This window comes from Lissotriton vulgaris, chromosome 5, assembly GCF_964263255.1.
Source record: "Lissotriton vulgaris chromosome 5, aLisVul1.2, whole genome shotgun sequence".
In the NCBI taxonomy this organism is placed as follows: domain Eukaryota; kingdom Metazoa; phylum Chordata; class Amphibia; order Caudata; family Salamandridae; genus Lissotriton; species Lissotriton vulgaris.
In genome coordinates this window covers 1,273,090,052-1,273,110,800 of record NC_141693.1, presented here as the reverse complement: position 1 = coordinate 1,273,110,800, position 20,749 = coordinate 1,273,090,052, and the positions used below count along the sequence as shown (strand labels likewise).

At 42.9% G+C, this 20,749-nt stretch overlaps 1 protein-coding gene across 4 annotated transcripts; it reads right to left on the bottom strand.

The window, feature by feature from the left end:
* Window positions 1-2,299: 2,299 nt before the first annotated feature.
* Window positions 2,300-18,931, bottom strand: ELF3 (E74 like ETS transcription factor 3). 4 transcript variants are annotated; one of them, XM_086923120.1, is made up of 9 exons: window positions 18,744-18,931; window positions 12,524-12,664; window positions 12,014-12,244; window positions 11,209-11,292; window positions 10,401-10,526; window positions 9,780-9,869; window positions 6,814-6,927; window positions 5,061-5,256; window positions 2,300-3,528 (listed from the first exon to the last, which is right to left on the bottom strand). In XM_086923120.1, exons 2-9 carry the CDS (start codon window positions 12,654-12,656, stop codon window positions 3,414-3,416), a joined length of 1,089 nt encoding a protein of 362 aa, XP_086779246.1. In that variant the 5' UTR covers window positions 12,657-12,664; window positions 18,744-18,931; the 3' UTR covers window positions 2,300-3,413. The 4 variants fall into 4 exon arrangements, with proteins under 4 accessions (XP_086779246.1, XP_086779245.1, XP_086779244.1 ...); XM_086923119.1 differs by having other exon boundaries at window positions 11,209-11,304; window positions 12,014-12,241; window positions 18,744-18,912; XM_086923118.1 differs by having other exon boundaries at window positions 11,209-11,304; window positions 18,744-18,903.
* Between the last annotated feature and the right edge of the window lie 1,818 nt (window positions 18,932-20,749).

The following is a 20,749-nucleotide window of genomic DNA, read 5'->3' as shown; positions in this document are numbered from 1 at the left end:
TGACTGTCTGCATGAGTGTATTGTTGTGTGATTGGATTTCTTAGTGCTACATGTCAAAGTAAGTACATATGTAAAACACAGTACATGTAAGAGTTGACATATATAAATAACTGTGCATAAGAGCCAGTGAATGTGTGAGTGGCTGTATGGATCATTGTGAACTTGTATCAGTGATTGTATAAGAGAGTAAATATGTGTTAGTATATGTTTGATTAAGTAAGGTGTGTATAACTGTATAGTTGAGGAAATGGAGGTGTGATTGATTCTTTGCATGACTGACTAGGTGTGTGAGTAACTCCATGGATGAGTGACAGTCTGTGAGTGTCTGTTTACACTGATTGTATCTAAGGTTATATTAGAGTCTGAAGAGGTTCATTGTATTATCACATGAATGATATCATCAGTGATGTGATCAGTAATGTCAAATGAGATGTTATCAGTGATTTCATCAGTGATGTCATTTGAGATGTCATCAGTGATGTCATCAGTGATGTCATTTGAGATGTCATCAGTGATGTCATTTGAGATTTCATCAGTGATGTCATCAGTGATGTCACTGACCATGTCATGAATGATGTAATATGTGACATCATCAGCAGTGGATTGCGGATGCGCGATATATAGTTATTGCAACTAACTTTATATGCGAATTTCTATGGTTTTGTGCGAGTAAATTTAAGTTTTGAAAATGCTAATCCCTAACTATATATGGTCTATAACCAATGGTTTTTTCAGTGAATTTTCAAGGTTTTGTAAATGCAAATTCCTAACTATATATGGTCTATAACCTATGGTTTTTTCAGTGAATTTCATTGGTTTTTTAAAAGCTAATATCTATAGCTGTAAAATATATTCTTTATTACGTGACGTATCACGTAGCCACGTGAGACGCCTCATGACGCGTCACATAAACGTGACGTATCGTCTCTGCAGTGCAAACAAAACCCGTAACGTAAGTGTGCCAGAGCACGCTTACAGATATATATATATTTTTTTAACCTTAATTAGACAAAATCCACACGTGCACATATCTTGAGGCCTTGCAAAGGCACATCAAACAAACAGTCCCTACAATTTTGCCAAGTTTGGTGGAAATCTATTCCTTTAAATTTTATTTTACTGTTTCTCTTGGTTTTCCCCTTGTTACGCTTACCGGAACGCTACCCGGTACGCAAACCGGACGCTCCAAAAACACAAGATGTCGGACTCCCGTTACGCTACCGGTTAGCTGCCCGGTTGGCGTACCGGGAATCGCCTCTACCGTGAAAAATCGCAACTTTTTTTTTTCCTTTTGCCCCGCGGGGCACTTTAATATCCCCCTCATCAATCCTAGGGGGTCAGAAGGGGTCTACCTTGCCCCTTTCCTTCATTTCCCCCTTCGTTTTTCACCACCTCTTGTCTCTCGATCCTACTGAGAGACAAGATGGCGGCCGCTCCGGACTGTTTACAAAGTTGACAGCCAATCAGCTTCTCCTCAGACTCCCGTTACGCTGCCGGTTAGCTGCCCGGTTAGCTGCCCGGTTCACGTACCGATTTGGGCCTCTACGACAAAAAATCGTAATTTTTTTTTTTTGGGCCCCGAGGGGCACTTTAATATCCCCCTCATCAATCCTAGGGGGTCAGAAGGGGTCTACCTTGCCCCCTTTCCTTCATTTCCCCCTTCGTTTTGGCCTCCTCTTGTCTCTCTATCCTACTGAGAGACAAGATGGCGGCCGCTCCGGGCTGTTTAGAATGTTGACAGACACCGGAGAGCCAATCAGCTTCATTTCGCAAAGCTCCGTTACGCGAAAAGTACGCGAACCAGTGCGCTATCCGGGACGCTGTCACAGATATATCTGTTTTTTTAAACGTTAATTTCTCAAAATCCACTGGAGCACATATATTGAGACCCAGCAAAGGCACATCGGGCTAACATTCCCTACAATTTTGCCAAGTTTCGTGCAAATCCATTCAGCCGTTCGAGCTAAAAGTGAGGCCAAACGCCCTATGGAAAAATGAATGGGAAAAACGCGTTTTGGGACCCCCCTTTTTTCTCGGCCCCCCCTTGACGGAACCCCCCCAAATTTTCAGGGGCTGCCCGGAAACAAAATGTGCCATTTTCCTGAAAATTTCAGCCGATTCCGTCCACAAACGCCAAAGTTATTAGACATAGAATTTTCAAAAGTTCCATAGAGAAAAAATCCTAACTATATATACCTACTGGCGACCGCCAGTAGGTAATATATATATATATATATATATATGTTCATGAAGAAAACCCTCCCGACCCACATCCCACAGAAAGGACAATCAACATCTGTTTTTCTGTTGTCTTTTCATATTTATTTGCAAATTCTTCATTTGACTACAGAGGAAAGGCTGTACATTGTGTCTTCGAACTTCATTAACATATTACCATGTTATCACAAGTCTTTAGATGCATAGTCTGTCCTGTATTTAAAAAAATAATTAACACAAATACATTAAACAAATTAATTATGCCAGCCCAGCTGCTTACAAATATTTTCTTTACATAAACGTATATACATAATCCGAAAATAGGTAGATTCTCTTAGGAAATGATAAGTGCCTTCACATAATAATAAATCATAAGCAAACAATGATATATTTTAACAAAAATAAACTATTTACAATACGCCTACTCTTTTTCAGAGCGGGTGACTCCAGTGATGTTCCATGTCATGATCTGTAATTTCAAAATAAAACTCCTCAACACACTTCATGTCCTTTGGCCGTGCTACATTCTAATGGCCACTGACACACTGAACACAAGGGATGGATTTGTTGAAAGAAAGGGGTCCATAGTCTTCACCTCAAGCATGTCAATGAGCCCCATTTCTACCAAAAATTTACACCAAATGAGGATTTTAGAACTTGTGGTGCACTCCATAAGTCTTGGGAGGAGAAAGTACAAAACATATATGCCTTGATAAGGCAAACGTACATATTGTCCTCTCACACATCGTTAGCTCAGTCATGGAAGTCCCTAGTTTGGTCGGCCTGCCAGTGGTTGCTTTCTCCATGGGATGTTAATGCCCAGCCTCATCTCATGTGCCACATACATTGCTACTGACCAGGTCTATTTACAAAGCTATTTACAATATTAACAATAAAAATAATAATGGTTTACAACAACCTACATAAGCCAAAATATCAGCTCAAGTTTAAAAGCGCCTCAATAAGTGGCGCACACAATGCTGCCCTTAAGAAAAGGCGGGGAGTCTGAAAAACACTATACAGGAGGAAGACAATGCAGCTCCTTGTTAAGTCTTTTATACTGGCACAGTCACTGCACTGAAAGACCCGCTTTCGTTTAGTGCAGAGTATGCCCTGTTTCCGTTTCATGAGTGTGCTGAGTCTAGTCAGCTGAGTCCATGTGGCGCGCGTACTCCCGCGCCCTGAGTGGTGCACACTCAGCTTTGGTTCAGCAGTGTCTCCTCCTCTTTCCAGCCACTCGAGTTCTTGCCGAACTTGTACACCAGCCTTCTTCCGTCGACTCGTTCCAGGATTTCCCGCTTGTAGTAATACCTATAAGTGTCAGAAAAGAAGTGCATTAGAAGGGTGGTTTTAATTACTAATTTGTTTGGTCTGTGGTGGTATTCTAGTAGCACTTCATAAACCACGCCTTGCTCCAAAGACCAGTATTCAGGTAATCCCCTCCTCCATGCGTGGTGTATTTGAGGATGTATATGAGTGCACTGGCTATTTACAGACAATCTCAGTCATAGTGGCAAGTTTAGGTGGCATTCAATATTCCAACTGCCCTGGTGACCACAGAGAATAGAAAAGATGGAGCGAAAATGGTTTTGCCAAACAATTTTAAGATTCCAATGGAGAAATATGAACATAAAAGCTAAACTGTCTGTGCTATCTAAACTGTTTATTGGAAGGCACTCCATTGATAGCGAAAAGTGACCATTCTACTTTTTTTTAATAAATAAATGGACTCTTTGGAACTCTGGAATTAAGATCTGGCAGACTTTGCCTGAATATCTTGGCAAATTTGCACCCACCATGATTCTTCTAATCCAAAGAACGCTACATCAGATTTCCCACAGGAGGGAAAAGGTCCAGTGTTATATACTATCAAATTACTGGGGAGTTTGGCAAAGGAAGAATTTTTTTTAACAGAAAAAATAACCTGAAAGGTTCCTCACTCGTGCACCACCAATAGGATTGTTATGTTTACTCACAAGGTGGACACCAAACGCAAGCTTCAAAGCACAGAAGGTAAGAGAAAGGTATTTTCTGTTATTTTTAATGAACAGAGGAAGCTTTCCTAAGGGATTATCATGAGCCAAGTCTTAAAGTAAGTCTCCATTTAATTACATAATTAGTACTTTGGTAATTTTATGCTGTGTCAACTCGTGTGGGCCTCAATAATTTATAACAGACGAGTTTGGGCCCAAATGCAAAGGTCGGTATAATATTTTGCCCTAAATTATCTTTTATGACAAAAGTAGTGGAAAAAGTGTCGCAAATACCATGTACAGGTATAGTTTGCCCTATTGCCAGGGTCCGAAACGACCCCAGAAGTTACTTCATGGTGTATAATATAAGGACTACTTGTAAGGGCAGACAATGGGTTAAAGAAATGACAGAGAATATGTGCTCTCGTCTATAATTGACACTGGATGCATTTATGAGCTCTTCCACACTTTGCCGCTACAATTTTACAAGCTGCCTGATTATACATGCTTGATGTGTCATTTACCCAGCGTGCAACTTGGCAGCCCCATAAAAAGACAAAACTCACAGAAATAAAATGTTGGCGAATGACTTGACATTTTAGGGCACGACTTGTCTTCCTATTTCAATTTGATGGCATTGGCATAAAGTATCCCTCACAAATTAAACTCTGAAGGACAATACAGAGGTATTGGTTGGGAGAAACTAATACGTAGACAATATTTGCAATCAAATATAGGGTAGGAAGCTATATGTAGGTGATATAAACCAGTCCCATTGACAAACAGCAGGTTTATTTTATTTAAAGTCCTCTGTCTACAAACCAAGAGGAAGGGAGGCGGGAGAACCCATGTATGGTTTTGTGATCTTACCTCATGGCCCGGCTTAGTTTCTCGTAGGTCATGCTGGTGTTCTTCTTCTTCTGCCCCCAGAGTTGAGCAACTGCCTCGGACCTCAGAAATTTGAAGATGCCCTCACTGCGGTCCTCCCACTTCATCAGCCCCTCGTTCAGTTCGGGGTGAATGAGAATGTCCCGTATAAATTCCCAAAGATGAGACCCTCTGGCTGCTGCAAGACGAAGAGAAGATGTGCATGTTAAGACTCATACAAAAGGCATAAAGGTGTCACTCAAATTTAAAAACCAACACCTCACTATAGCATCATGGGCAGAAATCCCATAGGATTACTTCTAGAAGGCTGTATGGGACACATTTCTGCATCACAATGCCAGTTTGATTAAAGCTGTATCTAATCCAACACTCCTACGCTCTCACCGTGATATTAAAGTGGAACTTGCCGTGGGATTAGTGATAGCAGCAGTACAGGAAAGAGTAAGGCATGCTCATATGATATGTTAGGCAGTCAAAGTTCGAACCCAGGATGATACCTCATTGAGATGAGGAGCCTGCAGAGGAGGCCAACCCTGCGGGTTACAGGGCTGAATTCCGGGGACTGACTCAAAATGTCATGTTTTCAAAGTGGACGAGAACGAACTATGTAGCATCCTACTCCAGACTTCGCACAGCAGTGAAACGTTTTGGGAGGAGAAATGTGTGCTATAACCTTACTAATAAGAGAGCCTTGACTTAGAAACAAAAAAATGAGATGCTGTGAATCGGAGGCAACTAGACAAGGCTCCATGCGTTTATTGACAGTGTTTTGGAAGAACTGGTACATACAGAGGAGGACCTTTCTTCCTCTTTCAGCAGAATGTATCTGTCGTATGTCACGACGGAATAAAAGCGCCCTATGTTTCAAAGCTGGTGTAGAGACCTGGGTTTACCTAGATGTCATGGGACTCAGCGACCAATAAAACCCTGCTCCGAGGTTCCTATTCTCCTAGATAACCCCCAGTTCATCGGCCGCTTTGTTTTACTTAAAAACGAAATGCTGCCGAGCAGTTGCAGCATTTGTTCACTGCAGTCCAAACAATTGTGGTAAATGCTTATGACATGAGGCCCATGAACCAGTAATAAATATACATGTGCATACGAGGATGGGTGGAACTTTACTGCCAAGTGTATAGGAACATGCTTCTTTGATTTTCTCTGCCGGGATTTTTTCCCCTCGTGCAAATACCTTTGTCCCATCAGGGGTGTTCCTGCCCCTTTCTCACCCTTGATACAGATTCACTCTTGTCCATCACAAGCATAAATCTCATGGGGTATTTTCAAAACTTTGGGAGCACTGACACACTTCAAGGTTTGTGGGTGTTCAATTCATCTACTTTGCGAGGGATTCTCAACAAGGAGCATCACCTGTCTTTCCGGGCTCATATTAGCTCCCACACAAGATCACATCATACAGGTGTAGGGTTATTGGTGAGTAAATCAATTTTTGAATGTACAGTCAGGTTTTCGATTGCAAACATTTATTTGAATTTACAAATGTTGACATTTGCACAACTTGTCTGAACTTTGGTGGATCTATGGCTTTGTGACTCAAGCAGACAGTGGTCGATGGTTTGCAAAAAAAAACAGATTAAAGGCTTTCATGGGTGATGACATGGGGCCCTCCAATAACGCAATATAGGCTTCGATTTACTGCCTCAAGCTTCATCCTCATACATTCCCACGTGAACCCCAGCAGTTGGCAGAAGCACCAGACACCAGAGGCATCACTTACAGTGCTTGCTTTTCTTGCTCTCCAGGCAGTCCCGGTTATCCTTGCTTATCTTCCTTGGCCTTCCCCTCTTGCGTTTCTGTTGCTTCAAGATACTTTCATCAAAATTTGACATATCTATTCAAAGAGGAAAGGAAAGGGATGATATGTTAAAATAAAACTTTCCATCTTGGAAATTAAAATAAACACCACTAACAGTCAACATTTCATAAAGATGCAATAGAGAGTTGAGGGGTGTATCTTTATTTGTGAAACTATCTTTTTGAAATTAACACTACTGAAGACTATTTTTATTTTTTTACCGCATGAAACATACAGTGCTCAATGTGTTTGACGATATAGGCAATCCTAAAGGATAGGAAAAAAACACCTAAATTACAAACACAAAAACTTTTTTTAATGAACTACTTGCATTTTCATATACGTTAATTCGAAAACATGCAGTCTTTCTGAACAAAATGACTAACAATTTAAGCAAGGTTTAGAATTATTGTGAGGTTTAGGCCAGCGTTTTGGCTTTAGTCTTAGGGTCAGGGAACAAAACTTGTGTCAGTTTTATGGTAAGCATTAGGCTTAAATCAGGGCTACATTTAAGTTTGGGATTAAGGTTAGCATTAGGCTTGAGCGCAGAGCTTATATTTGGCTTTATCCTTATGTTCAAGGCTCATGGTTAGTGTTATGCTTCTGGTATTATGGTTTAGTGTTATGTTTAGAATTAGCATTAGGGCTGAGATAAGCCACACTGTTACTGTTAGGGTTATACTCAAAGCTACATTGGGTTTTAGGTTCAAGATTACCATTAGTTTTAGGATCTGGTTAAAGGAGAAATTTAGTCTCACGATTGCATCATTTGTTTCTTCATATTGTATTTATTCTGAAATCACATTTTTTGCTTTATAGTTATACTCATTGCTGTCGTGTTTTAGGTTCTTTCAATATTTTGCTTCAATATATATCTTTGTAAGCTTTTCATTTTAGGTATTGTGCCCTACAACTGTTTTACAAGTAATCTGAATAAGACCATTTTGTAATCATTAGATCTCTATAAATGTCAGGGGCAATCAATAGATTCAAACTCAATCCTGTGCCTATTTCCTCTATTATAGCAGAATTTCACTAGAATGACCCTACTTTGACCAGACCAAGAAGGTATCTTTCAGTCAACTTTACCTGCATCATTTTAAAGAGGGTCTTCAATGGAATTCAAATGTGCCAAAAAGTGTTTTAGATTCATTGTTTATTTATACTAATGAATGTTTGTATTGTATATAGAATATATTTATTTAATTTACACATCTAAATCGATTAAATGTAAAGCTAAAAATCCAGTGATAAAATGAATTCATTACACATGGGTTATTTTTAGGTGGTCATGAGTAGAGGTGGGTGTAACTCTTGAAATTCAGTGTAGCGTAATCATGCAGAATTACCTCTAAATTACGCAAGATAATGCTTGAAGCACGCAAAAAAATTCCCCTTGAGTACAAAATGGATGCAAGGATGCCGTTTGCGCTAAGAAATTGCGCTAAATGGAAAAGAACACAAATAGTGAGCGTGAGTGGCTGCTCACGCTCTCTAAATGTACTCTTGGGGTAAGATTTTCCCCCATCTTACTAATGACATTTAGTGCTATTTTCTTAAAGCAAAATGCACCCTTGCATACAAAATGGAAGCGAAGATGCAATTTGCACTAAGAAATAGTGATGGATGCAGCAGAGCACAAACAGCGAACTCCCGCTCGTGTTCACTAAATGTGCCCTCGCTGTACTTTTCCCCCCAAAATTACTCTTAATTACATGAGGAGGAGTCATTGCGTAATTATTAGTAATTCCCCATCAAAGAGTTTTGCCGAATTACTGAAATTACTCCCATTGTACCGGCGTAATTAAATTTCCGCGTAGGCCTAGTCTTAAGGCTGCTGAAGAGTATGTGCACTGTTACAAGGGAATTCTTTTCGACATCCTTAATAGGTTCCTCCAATAGACAACATTGCTAAACATTTCAAATGATCAATTACAATGTTACTAGTATTGCTTTATAGTGTCATTCAAGCCGGGTATCAATGGGGCGCCTCTTCCTGTATGACAATCTGGGGAGATAATGGATACATGCAGAACAGTGCTTTATTGTGGAGCCTATGCCGCAGTTGGATTTGGCACTCATTTACAGTTGGGCGGTAATATAAAATCCTCAAATGTATGGGAGAAATGCCACATCCAGGCGATCATTTAGTTGCTGAATTTCCTTCATTATAATAACTGTATGGTGAAAGATATTCTTTCCGTGGGTTCTCCTCCAGATTTTTTCTTTCCGAAATTTAAGGATTTTTGCATAACCATCCATCTGTAAATTAAGCCCTTGGTGTTTTTGAAGCACACTTGCTCCCTATCACACATTAGAGAGCGAGTACTTCCGATCCCGTGACTTTCTCTCACCCAAATAACTGGACAACTGTAATGTTTTCTTCTCAGGACCCAAAAGTCTGCAAATCAATAGTTATGTTTTATTGGCGAGACTGGTGTCATTGTGTTTAATGCACACTGCTGACAAGTGCAAAATGAGATGCAAAAGGGTATGTTTTATATGAATATATTATCTCTGAGGACATTGATGAATCAGTAACTGATGTTCTGGGACCAAACTTTCCTCCAGAAGGTTTGAGGTTGGAACAACTGGGGATGTCAAATTATGTCAGGACCATCTCTAGCTATATTCAAGCACACAATACATATATGGTCTATGTATGCAGCATGTTGTAGGCTGTTACCTGTCTGGCTATGTCCCTTTACCACATGTGGAGAAAATGAGCTCCATCTTATTTGGCCTTTCTTTCCCTGACTTGATTATAGATTCATACTGGTGTATGTCCTCTCTGCAATTATTGATTTGATATTTCTGGCACTGCTTTACTTAGATGGAACATTGAGGATTCCTGGTGTTACCTTGTGCAGATATTGAAAGCCACTCACCTACGGAAAGGTCAGATTTGGAGTCAGCACGTTCTAGATCTGATTCACTCCCACCAGAGCCATCAGAATGGGGACTATTGATTGCTGCACCTGTAAAGACAAAAACAGCCATAGGCTCAACTTTCTATCTTCTTCAGCAGTGAACGTCAAATGTTACAAGACATTGAAATGGCGACTCCTGCTCTAGAACTCACAGTTCTGTCTAATAAACTCACACGTTGAAATATCACATTTTCTTTTGACCTTTTACAGCTTTCTACTTTCATCAACATAACTTTCCAGAAGAACTGCAAAAGCAAACAAGATGTTCAACCAACATGTTGCTATTGTAAAACTGTTTTACGTGTCAGACCCACATTTTTAATTAAGCATACGATAGAAAATGTAAATCTTAGCTGGTTCCACTAAGCCTTGCATGTGATACCACAATATAAAGCTATGTATCCATTCTTGAAGTTTTCTGCTGTCAAGAGTCAAGTCAAGATTACTTTAAGTTGTATAAACAACGTATTAAGCAGCACCAAGAACTACACAAACTGCAGAGTAGTATATGAAGATAAATGAAATGACAGGCCTAGAGAGTAGCACTTTGAAAGCAAGCATAAAGGAAGGGGCACTTACTTGAGCTGGAGCCGTCAGAGCTAGGGGAATATGTCTGAAGGTACTCATTTTCTAACGCAGATGGCAGATGCATATCCCAAAATGTGGAGCCATTGGTGGATGACTCAATGTATGAAAGTTCCCCATCTGCAAATAAAAAGAGAAAAAACATGGAAATTATAAGAAATAAATTCCAATAAAACAACCTGGTAGAACAAAAACAAAGTTCTTGACTTAGAACTGCACTATAGAACTACACAGCGCAATAGAAACAGATTTACTGTGCAGGATATCATTATCTTATAGGTAAGTATGCAGCTGTGATACACTTAAATACCTTCGCAGGAGCAAGTTAATTTGCACACTCAAAAGATTTGAAGTGCTGGTGCAAATATTTAACATGCACAATGAGCAGTCTGTGTGAGGTAAATGTCCAACAAGGGACCAATTGGGCTGTATCCATGAGAAAACTTGTGATCATCCACATAACATAAATGTACAAACAATGAATTCCATTGGGCTCCTTTATGCAGTCAATGGTTATCCCGAAAATCTGACAAGAATCTAGCCTGTTTGAACATACTTTGGACATAGCAAAATACACACTTAAATATGTCCTTCTTTTAGAGGGACAACTTCAGCTGCCCATTCAAAAAGGTTGGGCGCAGCCTTGAGCCAGGTGGAGTTCCGATGTCCCTATGTAAAACCACAGGCATTAAGCAACCATAGGATATTTGTCTCATGCAACAAACAGTAACACAACTCCCCAGCTCCCATCACTCCATTGACAACGGTGAACGCTCTGCTGAACTTCAACCGGTGCACTCACCTGAACTGCTGCTTTGGCTGTAGGTGTCTTGTGGATTATCAAATTGTAATTCCTCAGGGAAGATGTCAGACAGCTGCTTCCAATCTGAAAGGAAAGCTGACAATGAACACAAATATAGTTACACATCCCAACTTCCATTAATGTAACATCCAGCTTGCAAACAGGTGCTCAGAAGTGGTATCAAGGAGACAGGTATTGCTCGGAAAATTACTTATATAATATATACAAAGCTTTCCATGAGCAAAGATGAGACCCTAACCATTCGGCAGCATTGGTAAGAGCTTCTGTGGCTGTCCATATGAGCCATAAAATAAAACATAGCATTGCAGTGGATGTGAAGACTAATCTTACGCATAGTAGGATTTCAACTATGAAGACCCTCAATTACAGACTAACCTTATACAAATACTACATGCATATATATATATATACGAGCCTACAGTTGTTCTAAGCTCCAGGCTTCCCATCACAAAGGGTAATAGACATGCACATTCTAGTGCACATGTCAACTAAAGCGGAAATCTCCACTTGGGGAACATAAGTCTTGCTCTGTAGGCGCCAATAGAAGTTAACTTCATGAGCAAGGCATGACCACTACACAAGGTAGAACTACGCAAAGTCTATGTTCAAAGGTGGATTACTGATGACAGTTCAATGCCTTTACAAATTTTCCCACCACCCGCTCAGGCCCTTAACTTTAGTTAACAAGCAGATATTGCTTGAAACACCCGCTTCAGCAGCCAGATTGAATATCACCAACTTTCCTCCCACATGCCTTCAGGATCACTTGAAATAAAATACTCACAGCTGTTGAGCTCCCAAAGGTGGCTGTAGAGCTTTTCTCCAAGACCTCCGAAGAGTGTGAGAAAGTACTCGCGGCTCAGCTGGCACAGCAGGTTCCCATCCATGTTGCAACAGGTGAAGTCAATGGTGCTGGCGTCCCACTCGCTCTTCTCCACGTGATAACCGATCCATTCCAGCACGTGCTGCCTGGTCCAGAGCATCGGTAGCTCAGTCGACCAACTGGACTTGTCTACTGGGGCAACGAAGCTCTGATTAGTATAATAGTTCTCTTGCCTTATTCATACTTTTTGTATTGAGTATTTGGAATAGTTCAGGCATAAAGACAAGAAGCAGTAGAACTCTTTACAGAGAGTTTTTTTTACTGAACAGGGAGTGGATGCTGTACTTCAAACCAAGCACTGGTTGAGACCAGATTACAGAAGCCACGGAAGGGTGCATGCAAATCGGGTAGTACAGTTGCTTTTCATTTATGTGCACTAAACACGGCTACATCCTGCCATCCGGCACCTACCTGTCAGTTCAAAGGGTAGATCTGCGATGGACAATGAGAGGACGTTCTCTGCCTCGTAGGTCGCCTGCTCCGGCATGTACAAAGTGTTTGCATAGTTGTTTAGGATATGGCTCATCTCACATGTGGTGGACATTGAAGCACCTATCAGAGAGAAAAGGCCACAAGTCAGTATGTGAAATAAATGACCAATGCTGCATCTTCATTCCAGATTGTCACTAGCTCTCTAATTATATATTGAACGAAAAGCGTAATGTAGATCGGTTTCTATATCGACCAACAAAAACATGTAATCCCATAAATTGACTACAACAATATAATTAAGGTAAATACATAGTCGAGATTCAATATTTTTACAGGTTGATAAAAACATAATGTCTTGACGTTAAACTCAGCTGATATCTACTGTAACAGTGGACTTAACATAAGCAACAATGTTTGTTTCTCTAAATCCCTATAGGCATGGATAAAATATCTGAACTCTCCTACAGCTGACTTCAAGGCCTCGCCAAAGAGTTCCTCCTCGCAATTTGTTTTTCGTTCATCAGTCATCAGTGGTGTGTGTGTGGCTCTCATCCAATTCTGCTATTGACACCAGTGTGTTTCTGATTGCTCATACCTGTGACGTCACACGAGCGAAATATGTAACTGAGGGTCCCCACCATTGTCTTACAGTGCTCTGCTAGATGCCAGTGGAGGAATGCCAGGAGTTGTCTTGCCGTCTCATGTATCTCCCCCGACCTCTTGGATGCCTGCATGTCTACTACCCAATGCGTACAATATCCTAGAAAATTAGTGCATAGGGTCTGCAGTTGCGTTTCTCATAAACGCCACACAGAAAGAGAGCGAGGAGCAATGTACCTGGGGAGGTGGAGGGGAATCTCAGAGTGCAGTGTATCACTTTCGTTATGAGGAAGGGGCGAGCAGGCCAGAGGGAGGTGTAAGAGAGGATGACAGCACACTTTTAAAAAATATATATATATGGACCTTTGAGGGATGGATGGGGAGAGAGTCACAGAAAACAGTTATATTTTTATATATGAAGCAGAAAATAGGTTAGTTATTTTTTGGACTGCATTATATTTTGTACGGGTATCCCTTCACCCCTCATCTCCATCTCACTTGAATCCCATTACTGGGAAACATGGCAGTTGCCAATACCTTTCCATATTCCTTTCTGCAAGTTATGATAGGGTCACATAAATAGTCATTTCCAAGTGCATAGTTTGGTAAATCCAGTTAATCTCTGCTCTGGCACCTCAGCAGTCGGAGTGGTAGGGCTGTAGAACAAGGGTGACATTTGAGATGGGTTGAGAACATGGGAGCCTATTCATAAAGGCAGGTTCGATCATGAAAAAATGTTGTTAAACGCTTTTACACCTGCCTGAAATTCACAAATGGAATCCTGGCAGGCGTAAACCCATTAAAGGGGTGGGGCGCTCCACTACAACTGCATAGATCTCCACAGCCCAAAATCCTAATCAATGGGTGGGAAATAGGAATTTGAAGGAGTGGTTTGCTTTGGAAATTTTTGAATGCCCACCAACAAGCCCATTGGTGGTCACTCCCAAACTCCTCTCCCTCCTGTTTCCACCCTCAAAATGGTCATAAATGTACTTCCAGCGCGAGAAGGAAAATGGGTCAAATGCCCACCACAACCTCTCCCATTTGGTGGGGGTGCGGGAGAAAGGCTTTCTCTACAGGGAAAAATATTTTGCCTGCTGAGAAAAAAAATCACAAAAAAAAGTGCATTTAAACAGACAATTCTATTCTCCCATCTCGACCCTGGAGAACTTCACACTGCAAGAATGAAATAAAGCGTAAAAAACCACTTGACCCTACCAGGTGTTCGTCTTAAACCCTGCACCAGGTACAGCTTTCAAGGCATACTCTTTGGAATGTTGGTGAAAAGGAAAAAGTAGGAAAATGAAGTGCAGACTGAGATCTCCGCCGGCACTTTTCATATATTTTCTGTGAATCTGGCCAAACGGTAAGACACAGAACTCAACAAAGTATCAACCGTGCACATGGGAACACCAGCTCGCGATCACAATCATGACGTATTCCAATAATGTCCTAAAGCAAGGGCACAATGAGATCTGTTGGGAAGTACGTTGTTCAATGAGTTTGCTTTGTAATAAATGTTAGAGAATGTGAGCTGGGGCTCTAGTCCCATAACAAGAAGCAAAGAAATCTGACAGGGCCACATCTGTAAGATTATCAATGCAACATATGCAAACCCAGCACTAAATACCAAGATAGAAAGAAAGAGACTCAAAATCTGGCAATATTTCCAGCAGAACTGTAGTATGATTAGTTTTCCCCTTGCAATTAAGAAGCCCCCTGGTTATAACATCAACTACAAAGTTCTTTGTATACTGGGAGAAATAATGTAAACATTCGGATCCTACCAGGTATTATTATAATACCTGAGACCAAAATTTGAACTGGCAAAGCCAGGTCTCCTAAACTAAATATAATCATCTGCAGGTACAGGCGTGAACAGTGAGAATTTGCCTGATTCCCACAGCAAAGGAGGAACCTCTGAAATTGGTCAAGGGAAATTACCTCCTGCAAGAATCCATTTAAACAAACTAGTTGTGCCTTGGAAAGGTTCGGTTGTGGTAGATGGGCCCACCACAGAGAGAGAGAGAAAGGGACTCAGAAGTTCAAACTCCACAACCAGTCAGCTCCGGAGAGCTCCATTGAGGCTACTAAGACCCAAGTGAACAGGTGGTGCATGCGGTGAGATGTTATTTAAACGAGCACTACTAGTCTAGGGAAAAAGATGTGTATTCCCTATGGCTGCTGACCAGCAAAAAGTACAGTCAGTTATCTGAAACCCAGTCATGTATCGACAGAGCCACTCAGAAGCAAGATGTAGAGCATGGTACCCAGGGTGCTGTCCACGAGCACCACGGGTATTAAATTAGGAATGTGTGACATCCAGATTCCTCATTTTAAACCAAATTTAAATCAAGCAATCAATAATGGGAAAGCCCAAGCCCAGACATTAGCATGAGAAAGCCCAAACCCAAAAGCTAACATGAGAAAGCACAAACCAAGAAGCTACCTTGAGAAAGCACAAACCAAGATGCTACCTTAAGGACGACTACACTAAGCAACTAAAGTAATGAAGCCTTTTCCAAGCAGCTGAAGGGTGTGAAAGCCTGAACCAAGCACCAGGAAGTGAGAACACCTAAGCCAAACTGTTATGCCAAAATAAGGTCAATAGAACAGACATAGTCACTATACAGGTAGGTGCCAGTGAAAATATTTTGGCATGCTCTCCGCTAGGCCTCTCCACGCATGCCTTGGACACACTTTTGGTTCAATATCCGCCCTTACTCAAAGACTTACTTGATCTGCACCAGGCGGGCTCACCGAGTCAGAAGCACCCTGGTCTTGAGAAACAAAGTTTGATGGTGGCTTCTCTTTCAAATAAAAAACTAGAGTGCCTGCTGTCTTGGCCCCTCTCCAGACCGATCCATTGCTGTCGCTGGACTCTGGAGAAGGCTACTTCAAGATCAATCTATGATGGAGAATTCCAAACGTCAACAGAAGCTCGCACTCAACTGTCTTTGGCGCCCTTTTAAATAGATTCGTCCTTCATTCAAACGCACCGCCACCCCCTGGCATCCCGAGTTAGTCAAACAAAATGTTCCCTTTGGTCTCAACGTCGCCGGCCCAGTCTTCATTGTAAGTATATTCAGCACAAAAGGTTTATAAATGAACAGCGACAGAAGCACAAAAAATGGACAATTTCATTTAGCGCCTGCTACCCTTCATAGCACTTTGCATCGCAGGTGTTACTGTCACTCAGCTCAAGAACTTATGTTATGAACCTCGGAAGGATGGAAAACAGATTTACATTTTGTGATCTTCAGGTACCACATGTTTCACCAATGAAAGTAACAATCGAATGTGCTTCGATCAGTGCTTATCAACTGTTAAAATCATAATTGGCAAACGGATGGTTAGATGCTAACCGCGTCTGTGCCTTTTGATTTGCCCTCTGCTCAAGAGGGGATTTGCCAATCACATGAGCAAACGGAAATTCCCACAGGTTTAGGACCAGGTGGTTACTTTTATGGGGGAAATGGCTAATCAGCTATCCTGCAAGGCAAGAACAGGAAGCACACATTGTTCTTGTAAACGTGCATGCGATTTGCCAAACATTATCATCCAGGAGACGGTCGGACTCTCTCGGCACACACTCACTCGGCTATTCTCAGGGCGGGTATAAACAAATTTTCCAAGGCAACTTTTAGCTCCCGGTCCACCACGGCCCCTGCTGGAAGACAAGTGTAACTTTAAGACTGGCAGCATGGTGACCGCGGCAATCTGCTTACCTGAAGTCTGACCATTTGATTTTACCCAAAATGACTGTCCTTTTAGCGGGGTTAATTTAGGCAGAGACACCTTCCATCTGGAATACCTACATTTTAAAAGCGGTATCTCTATTGTCCATCGCCACGAAATGTATGATTACCTACAGGAGTCATTCTCAGCCTCGTCTCAGACATAATCAATCCCCTTTAGGAAAGAATTGAAAAGCTCACCTCCTATCATTGTTTAATGGACAATACTAGCCAAGGCGAGAGCCAACAACACCCCACTTTGATCCTCGTCGCCACTGTTTTGCACGCCTCACGGGCATTACACTTTTGTGATGGACACTTCACACTGTCTCTCCCGGGTAGTTGTTTATGCCTGTACAGCGCCCTGAAGCACAATTAGGCCTGTTTACTGCAAAAGAATGACGCACTAAACAGATTAGCACTTCATGCCCTCAACCCCCTTCCCTTGCGGAAGTGTTGGGCGTACACAAAGACACTCGGGGCCTCTAGTCGCCCCCAAAATGGCGCAAATTAGGGTGAACTGTGTTGTGCGAGAGTACAGGGGCTTATAGCACAAACATCAGAATATATTTATTTAGATATACTGAGGAGGAATTTGTTTTAGTAGGAGTTGGTCTGTGCAGTACTTTGTCATTATCAGGTTTGTAATTGGCGCTTACGTGTGAGCTATAATTCGGTTACTCTTCAGAGTTGATGTTTCATGTCAAATTTACACCCGAGCCCCTATATTGAATAGCACTTTATACACTGCTTCAAAAACACGTAACCAAAGAACCTGGTTCCGAGAGCACATAAACCTTGGTGGGCGTGGAAAACTGCACGCTACAGTGTCCTAAAAAGTGAGATCACCTTTCTGTGCCGACCCTAAACTCCTGGCACTGCCCACCTCACATTATCGTAATACATTGACGTCAGGCGTTTTCAGGCCAGGGTCCGCACAGAGAGGGCCCCGTGCAGCTCCCCCGTTCCCCGCACCGCGGGAGCTAGTATAGTCACGCCACTGTCGTAAAAGAAACTCAGCTCTTTGCACTGTCCACGAGCCCGCAATCACCACAAACCCTATGCGATACACGCTAACCCTGTGCAGAACCCCTCGGTTGGTTCGTTGGTGCTCTGGTGTCCCCTCGACTGCTCGTCGGCTCAGCTCCCCTCATCATGAGCTCGAAGCTCCTCAGACAGAGCACACCAAGCTCCACTGCGTGTTTATCTATGTCCCTCATTCTCCTCGCAATCTACACGTGAGCCCCAAGCTATCCACTTTGTCCTTCTCGCCCAACTCAGGCACCTCACACTCTCTGTCCAGGAGCCGCAGGTGGCTCATGGTGTTTGCCCATCGCTTGAAGGTGGTGCCCACGTCCGTCCGTACGCACCAGTCACGTCGCGCGCTGAGCCCCAGCTCTTCTGTGTGTGTGTATGTCTGTGTGTATGTATGTCTGTGTGGGGCAGCTGAAATCAATCCACACATGAAAGACAAGTTGAATCTTTCTTTAAGCTCTCTGCTCCCTACCAATCCAAAAACCCTGGTGCCTCAAATAGATCCGTCCAGGGCGGACCTCCCTGCAGCTTGCAGGTGGCAAGCTTAAAGAGCATCTTATGATCACATCCGGCTCAACAGCTGGTACATATGTCGTACAAAACAGGTTCATGGCGTAGAAGCCAATTGCAGAATGTAGAACCTTGGCACCATAGTTTTTAATCCCGGCGACCATGACTCACGAATCTCCTTGATCCTGGGCACATCACACAGTTACTAGCCTGCATTTACCATCGCAAATTTTGGAGCACTTTCAGTCCATTCGCAGGGTGCGCTAAATAAATATCTTAGCCACCCACGCATGACAAAGGTCTTAAAACTGTCGTACCTGTTCAGATCCGGAGTGCTGGAAAAACAATATATAAATCCACGGCGGAGGGCTGCTGCAGTCACTTGGAAGTGCCCGTTTGCGAAGGCTACATGCAGTCGGACAGGACTAGCCCGATCCAAAGTCCCCGTGTTCGGCTGAAGATGCAGAATTGTGATTTGTGCGCCACTCCCTCCCGCTCATTTATACCTTAGTACCAAGGTGTGCAAGGGGGTCACCTGATCTGGGCCCGATCCCGCCCAGGCATGGGGAATTCCAGCATCGGCCTCGCCTGCCCAAGCCCTGCCGTGATTTGCATAAAGTGACACTTGGCCCGAGGCCCGCCCACCTCTGCCGGGAAACAGCGGCCCGGCAGGTTTAATGATTGCTAGGCCCTCCCTGCTCCAGGTATGAGAGTACACACTGCACGCCTACCTGTCTTGCCGCTTCTCCTCGCCCTGGCTGTACGTCATCCCAGCTCCCAGGCCGTCTATCGCTTGCCCTTCCCCAGAGGTGATCTTGCCTAGAGAAAAAAAGAGAAGTTCGCAAGAGAAGTATCTCTACAGGCTGGAGAGGAGGCTGCCACATGCCATAGTCTCTGGAGAGGTGTTTCAGAAAGATAAGTCGATTTGAGACAGGATCACTCCCTGGTCTGCCAAGCAATCTGGATGTCTCTCGGCGACCGTGTACCGGTTCGAGACTTGTGATGTAGAGGGCCAGTCTCGTTTCAAGCCATGTAGAGAAATCTAGACAGGCAGATCACATAGTGGTAGCCAACTAGAGCCACATTTCGGGGGGGGGGGGAGGGATGGCGGGGGGGGGGGGGGGGGCTAGGAAACCATTTCGGGTGTGGCTGAATCTTTAAGCAAAGTCAGAATGGAGCTGCAGGGGCAACTAGAAGAGGTGAAACAACATCAATACCTCATTAATATGCAGATGGTCTTTTAAAGACCTGTGAAGTGCTCGGGTGCGGCTGTGGTGGTCACCTTCAGATTCCCTGGAGATCTCACATACAGCAGATGCCACTCTAAGGCAGGACTGTTCCCATGAGGCATAGGGTCAGACTGATTTGCATATAGCTGTGTCTGAACTGGGGTGGCAAAGTGAGCTAAGAATCATGATGGATTCAACCCAGATATGTGACTGGGGGTGAGTGTCTGAAAAGTTTCAGCTTTCCGTACATCATCTCCTTGTGTTTGCTTTGTTCACTCTACGGCCAGCAGTCTGGCTAGAGTAGTGTGGCTTGAGCAGGGTTCGAGACTGGCAGAGTCCCGTGACTGTGAAAGGCAGGCAGACGTGTGACAATGTCAGTTATTGCAAATGTGACGCAGAACTTCCACTTGTACCCCAGACATGTTTGAGTCTTAGGAAATATGGGCCAGATTTAGGTAATTCCTATTTACCGACTCTTAAATACGGAATGTTACCGATTCGGTATTTAAGAGTCGGTAAATAGGAAGGGGGGAGATGTAGGTAATTCAAATTTAAGAATTACCGAATCGGTAGGATTCGGTATTTACCGAATCGGTAAATACCGAATCGGTATTGCCCATTGATTCCTATGGGCATGAAGCCCATAGGAATCAATGGGCAATACCGATTCGGTATTTACCGAATCGGTAAATACCGAATCCTGCAAGGGTGCAGGGGGTGTCACTTTGACACCCTCTAGCACCCCAATTCCGGACTTGTGTGCCATGTGGCACACAGACATGCCCTAAGGGCATGTCTGTGTGTCACATTGCACAAGTGTGCATGCACAGGTGTGCATGCACACCTGAATTCGGTATTTTACCACAAAATAGGATTGTGTGGTAAAATACCGATTCTTAAGGGCCTGTGGCACTCTTAGGAGTGCCACCTACATGTGGATTTACCAAATCGGTAAATATACTGATTCGGTATTCTACCGATTCTGTAAATTTACCAATTCGGTAAATTTACAGAATCGGTAAAATATAGGCCCCCTACATCTGAAAACCCTAATACCGGTCGGTAACGGCCAAATTCGGCTGTTACCGACCGGT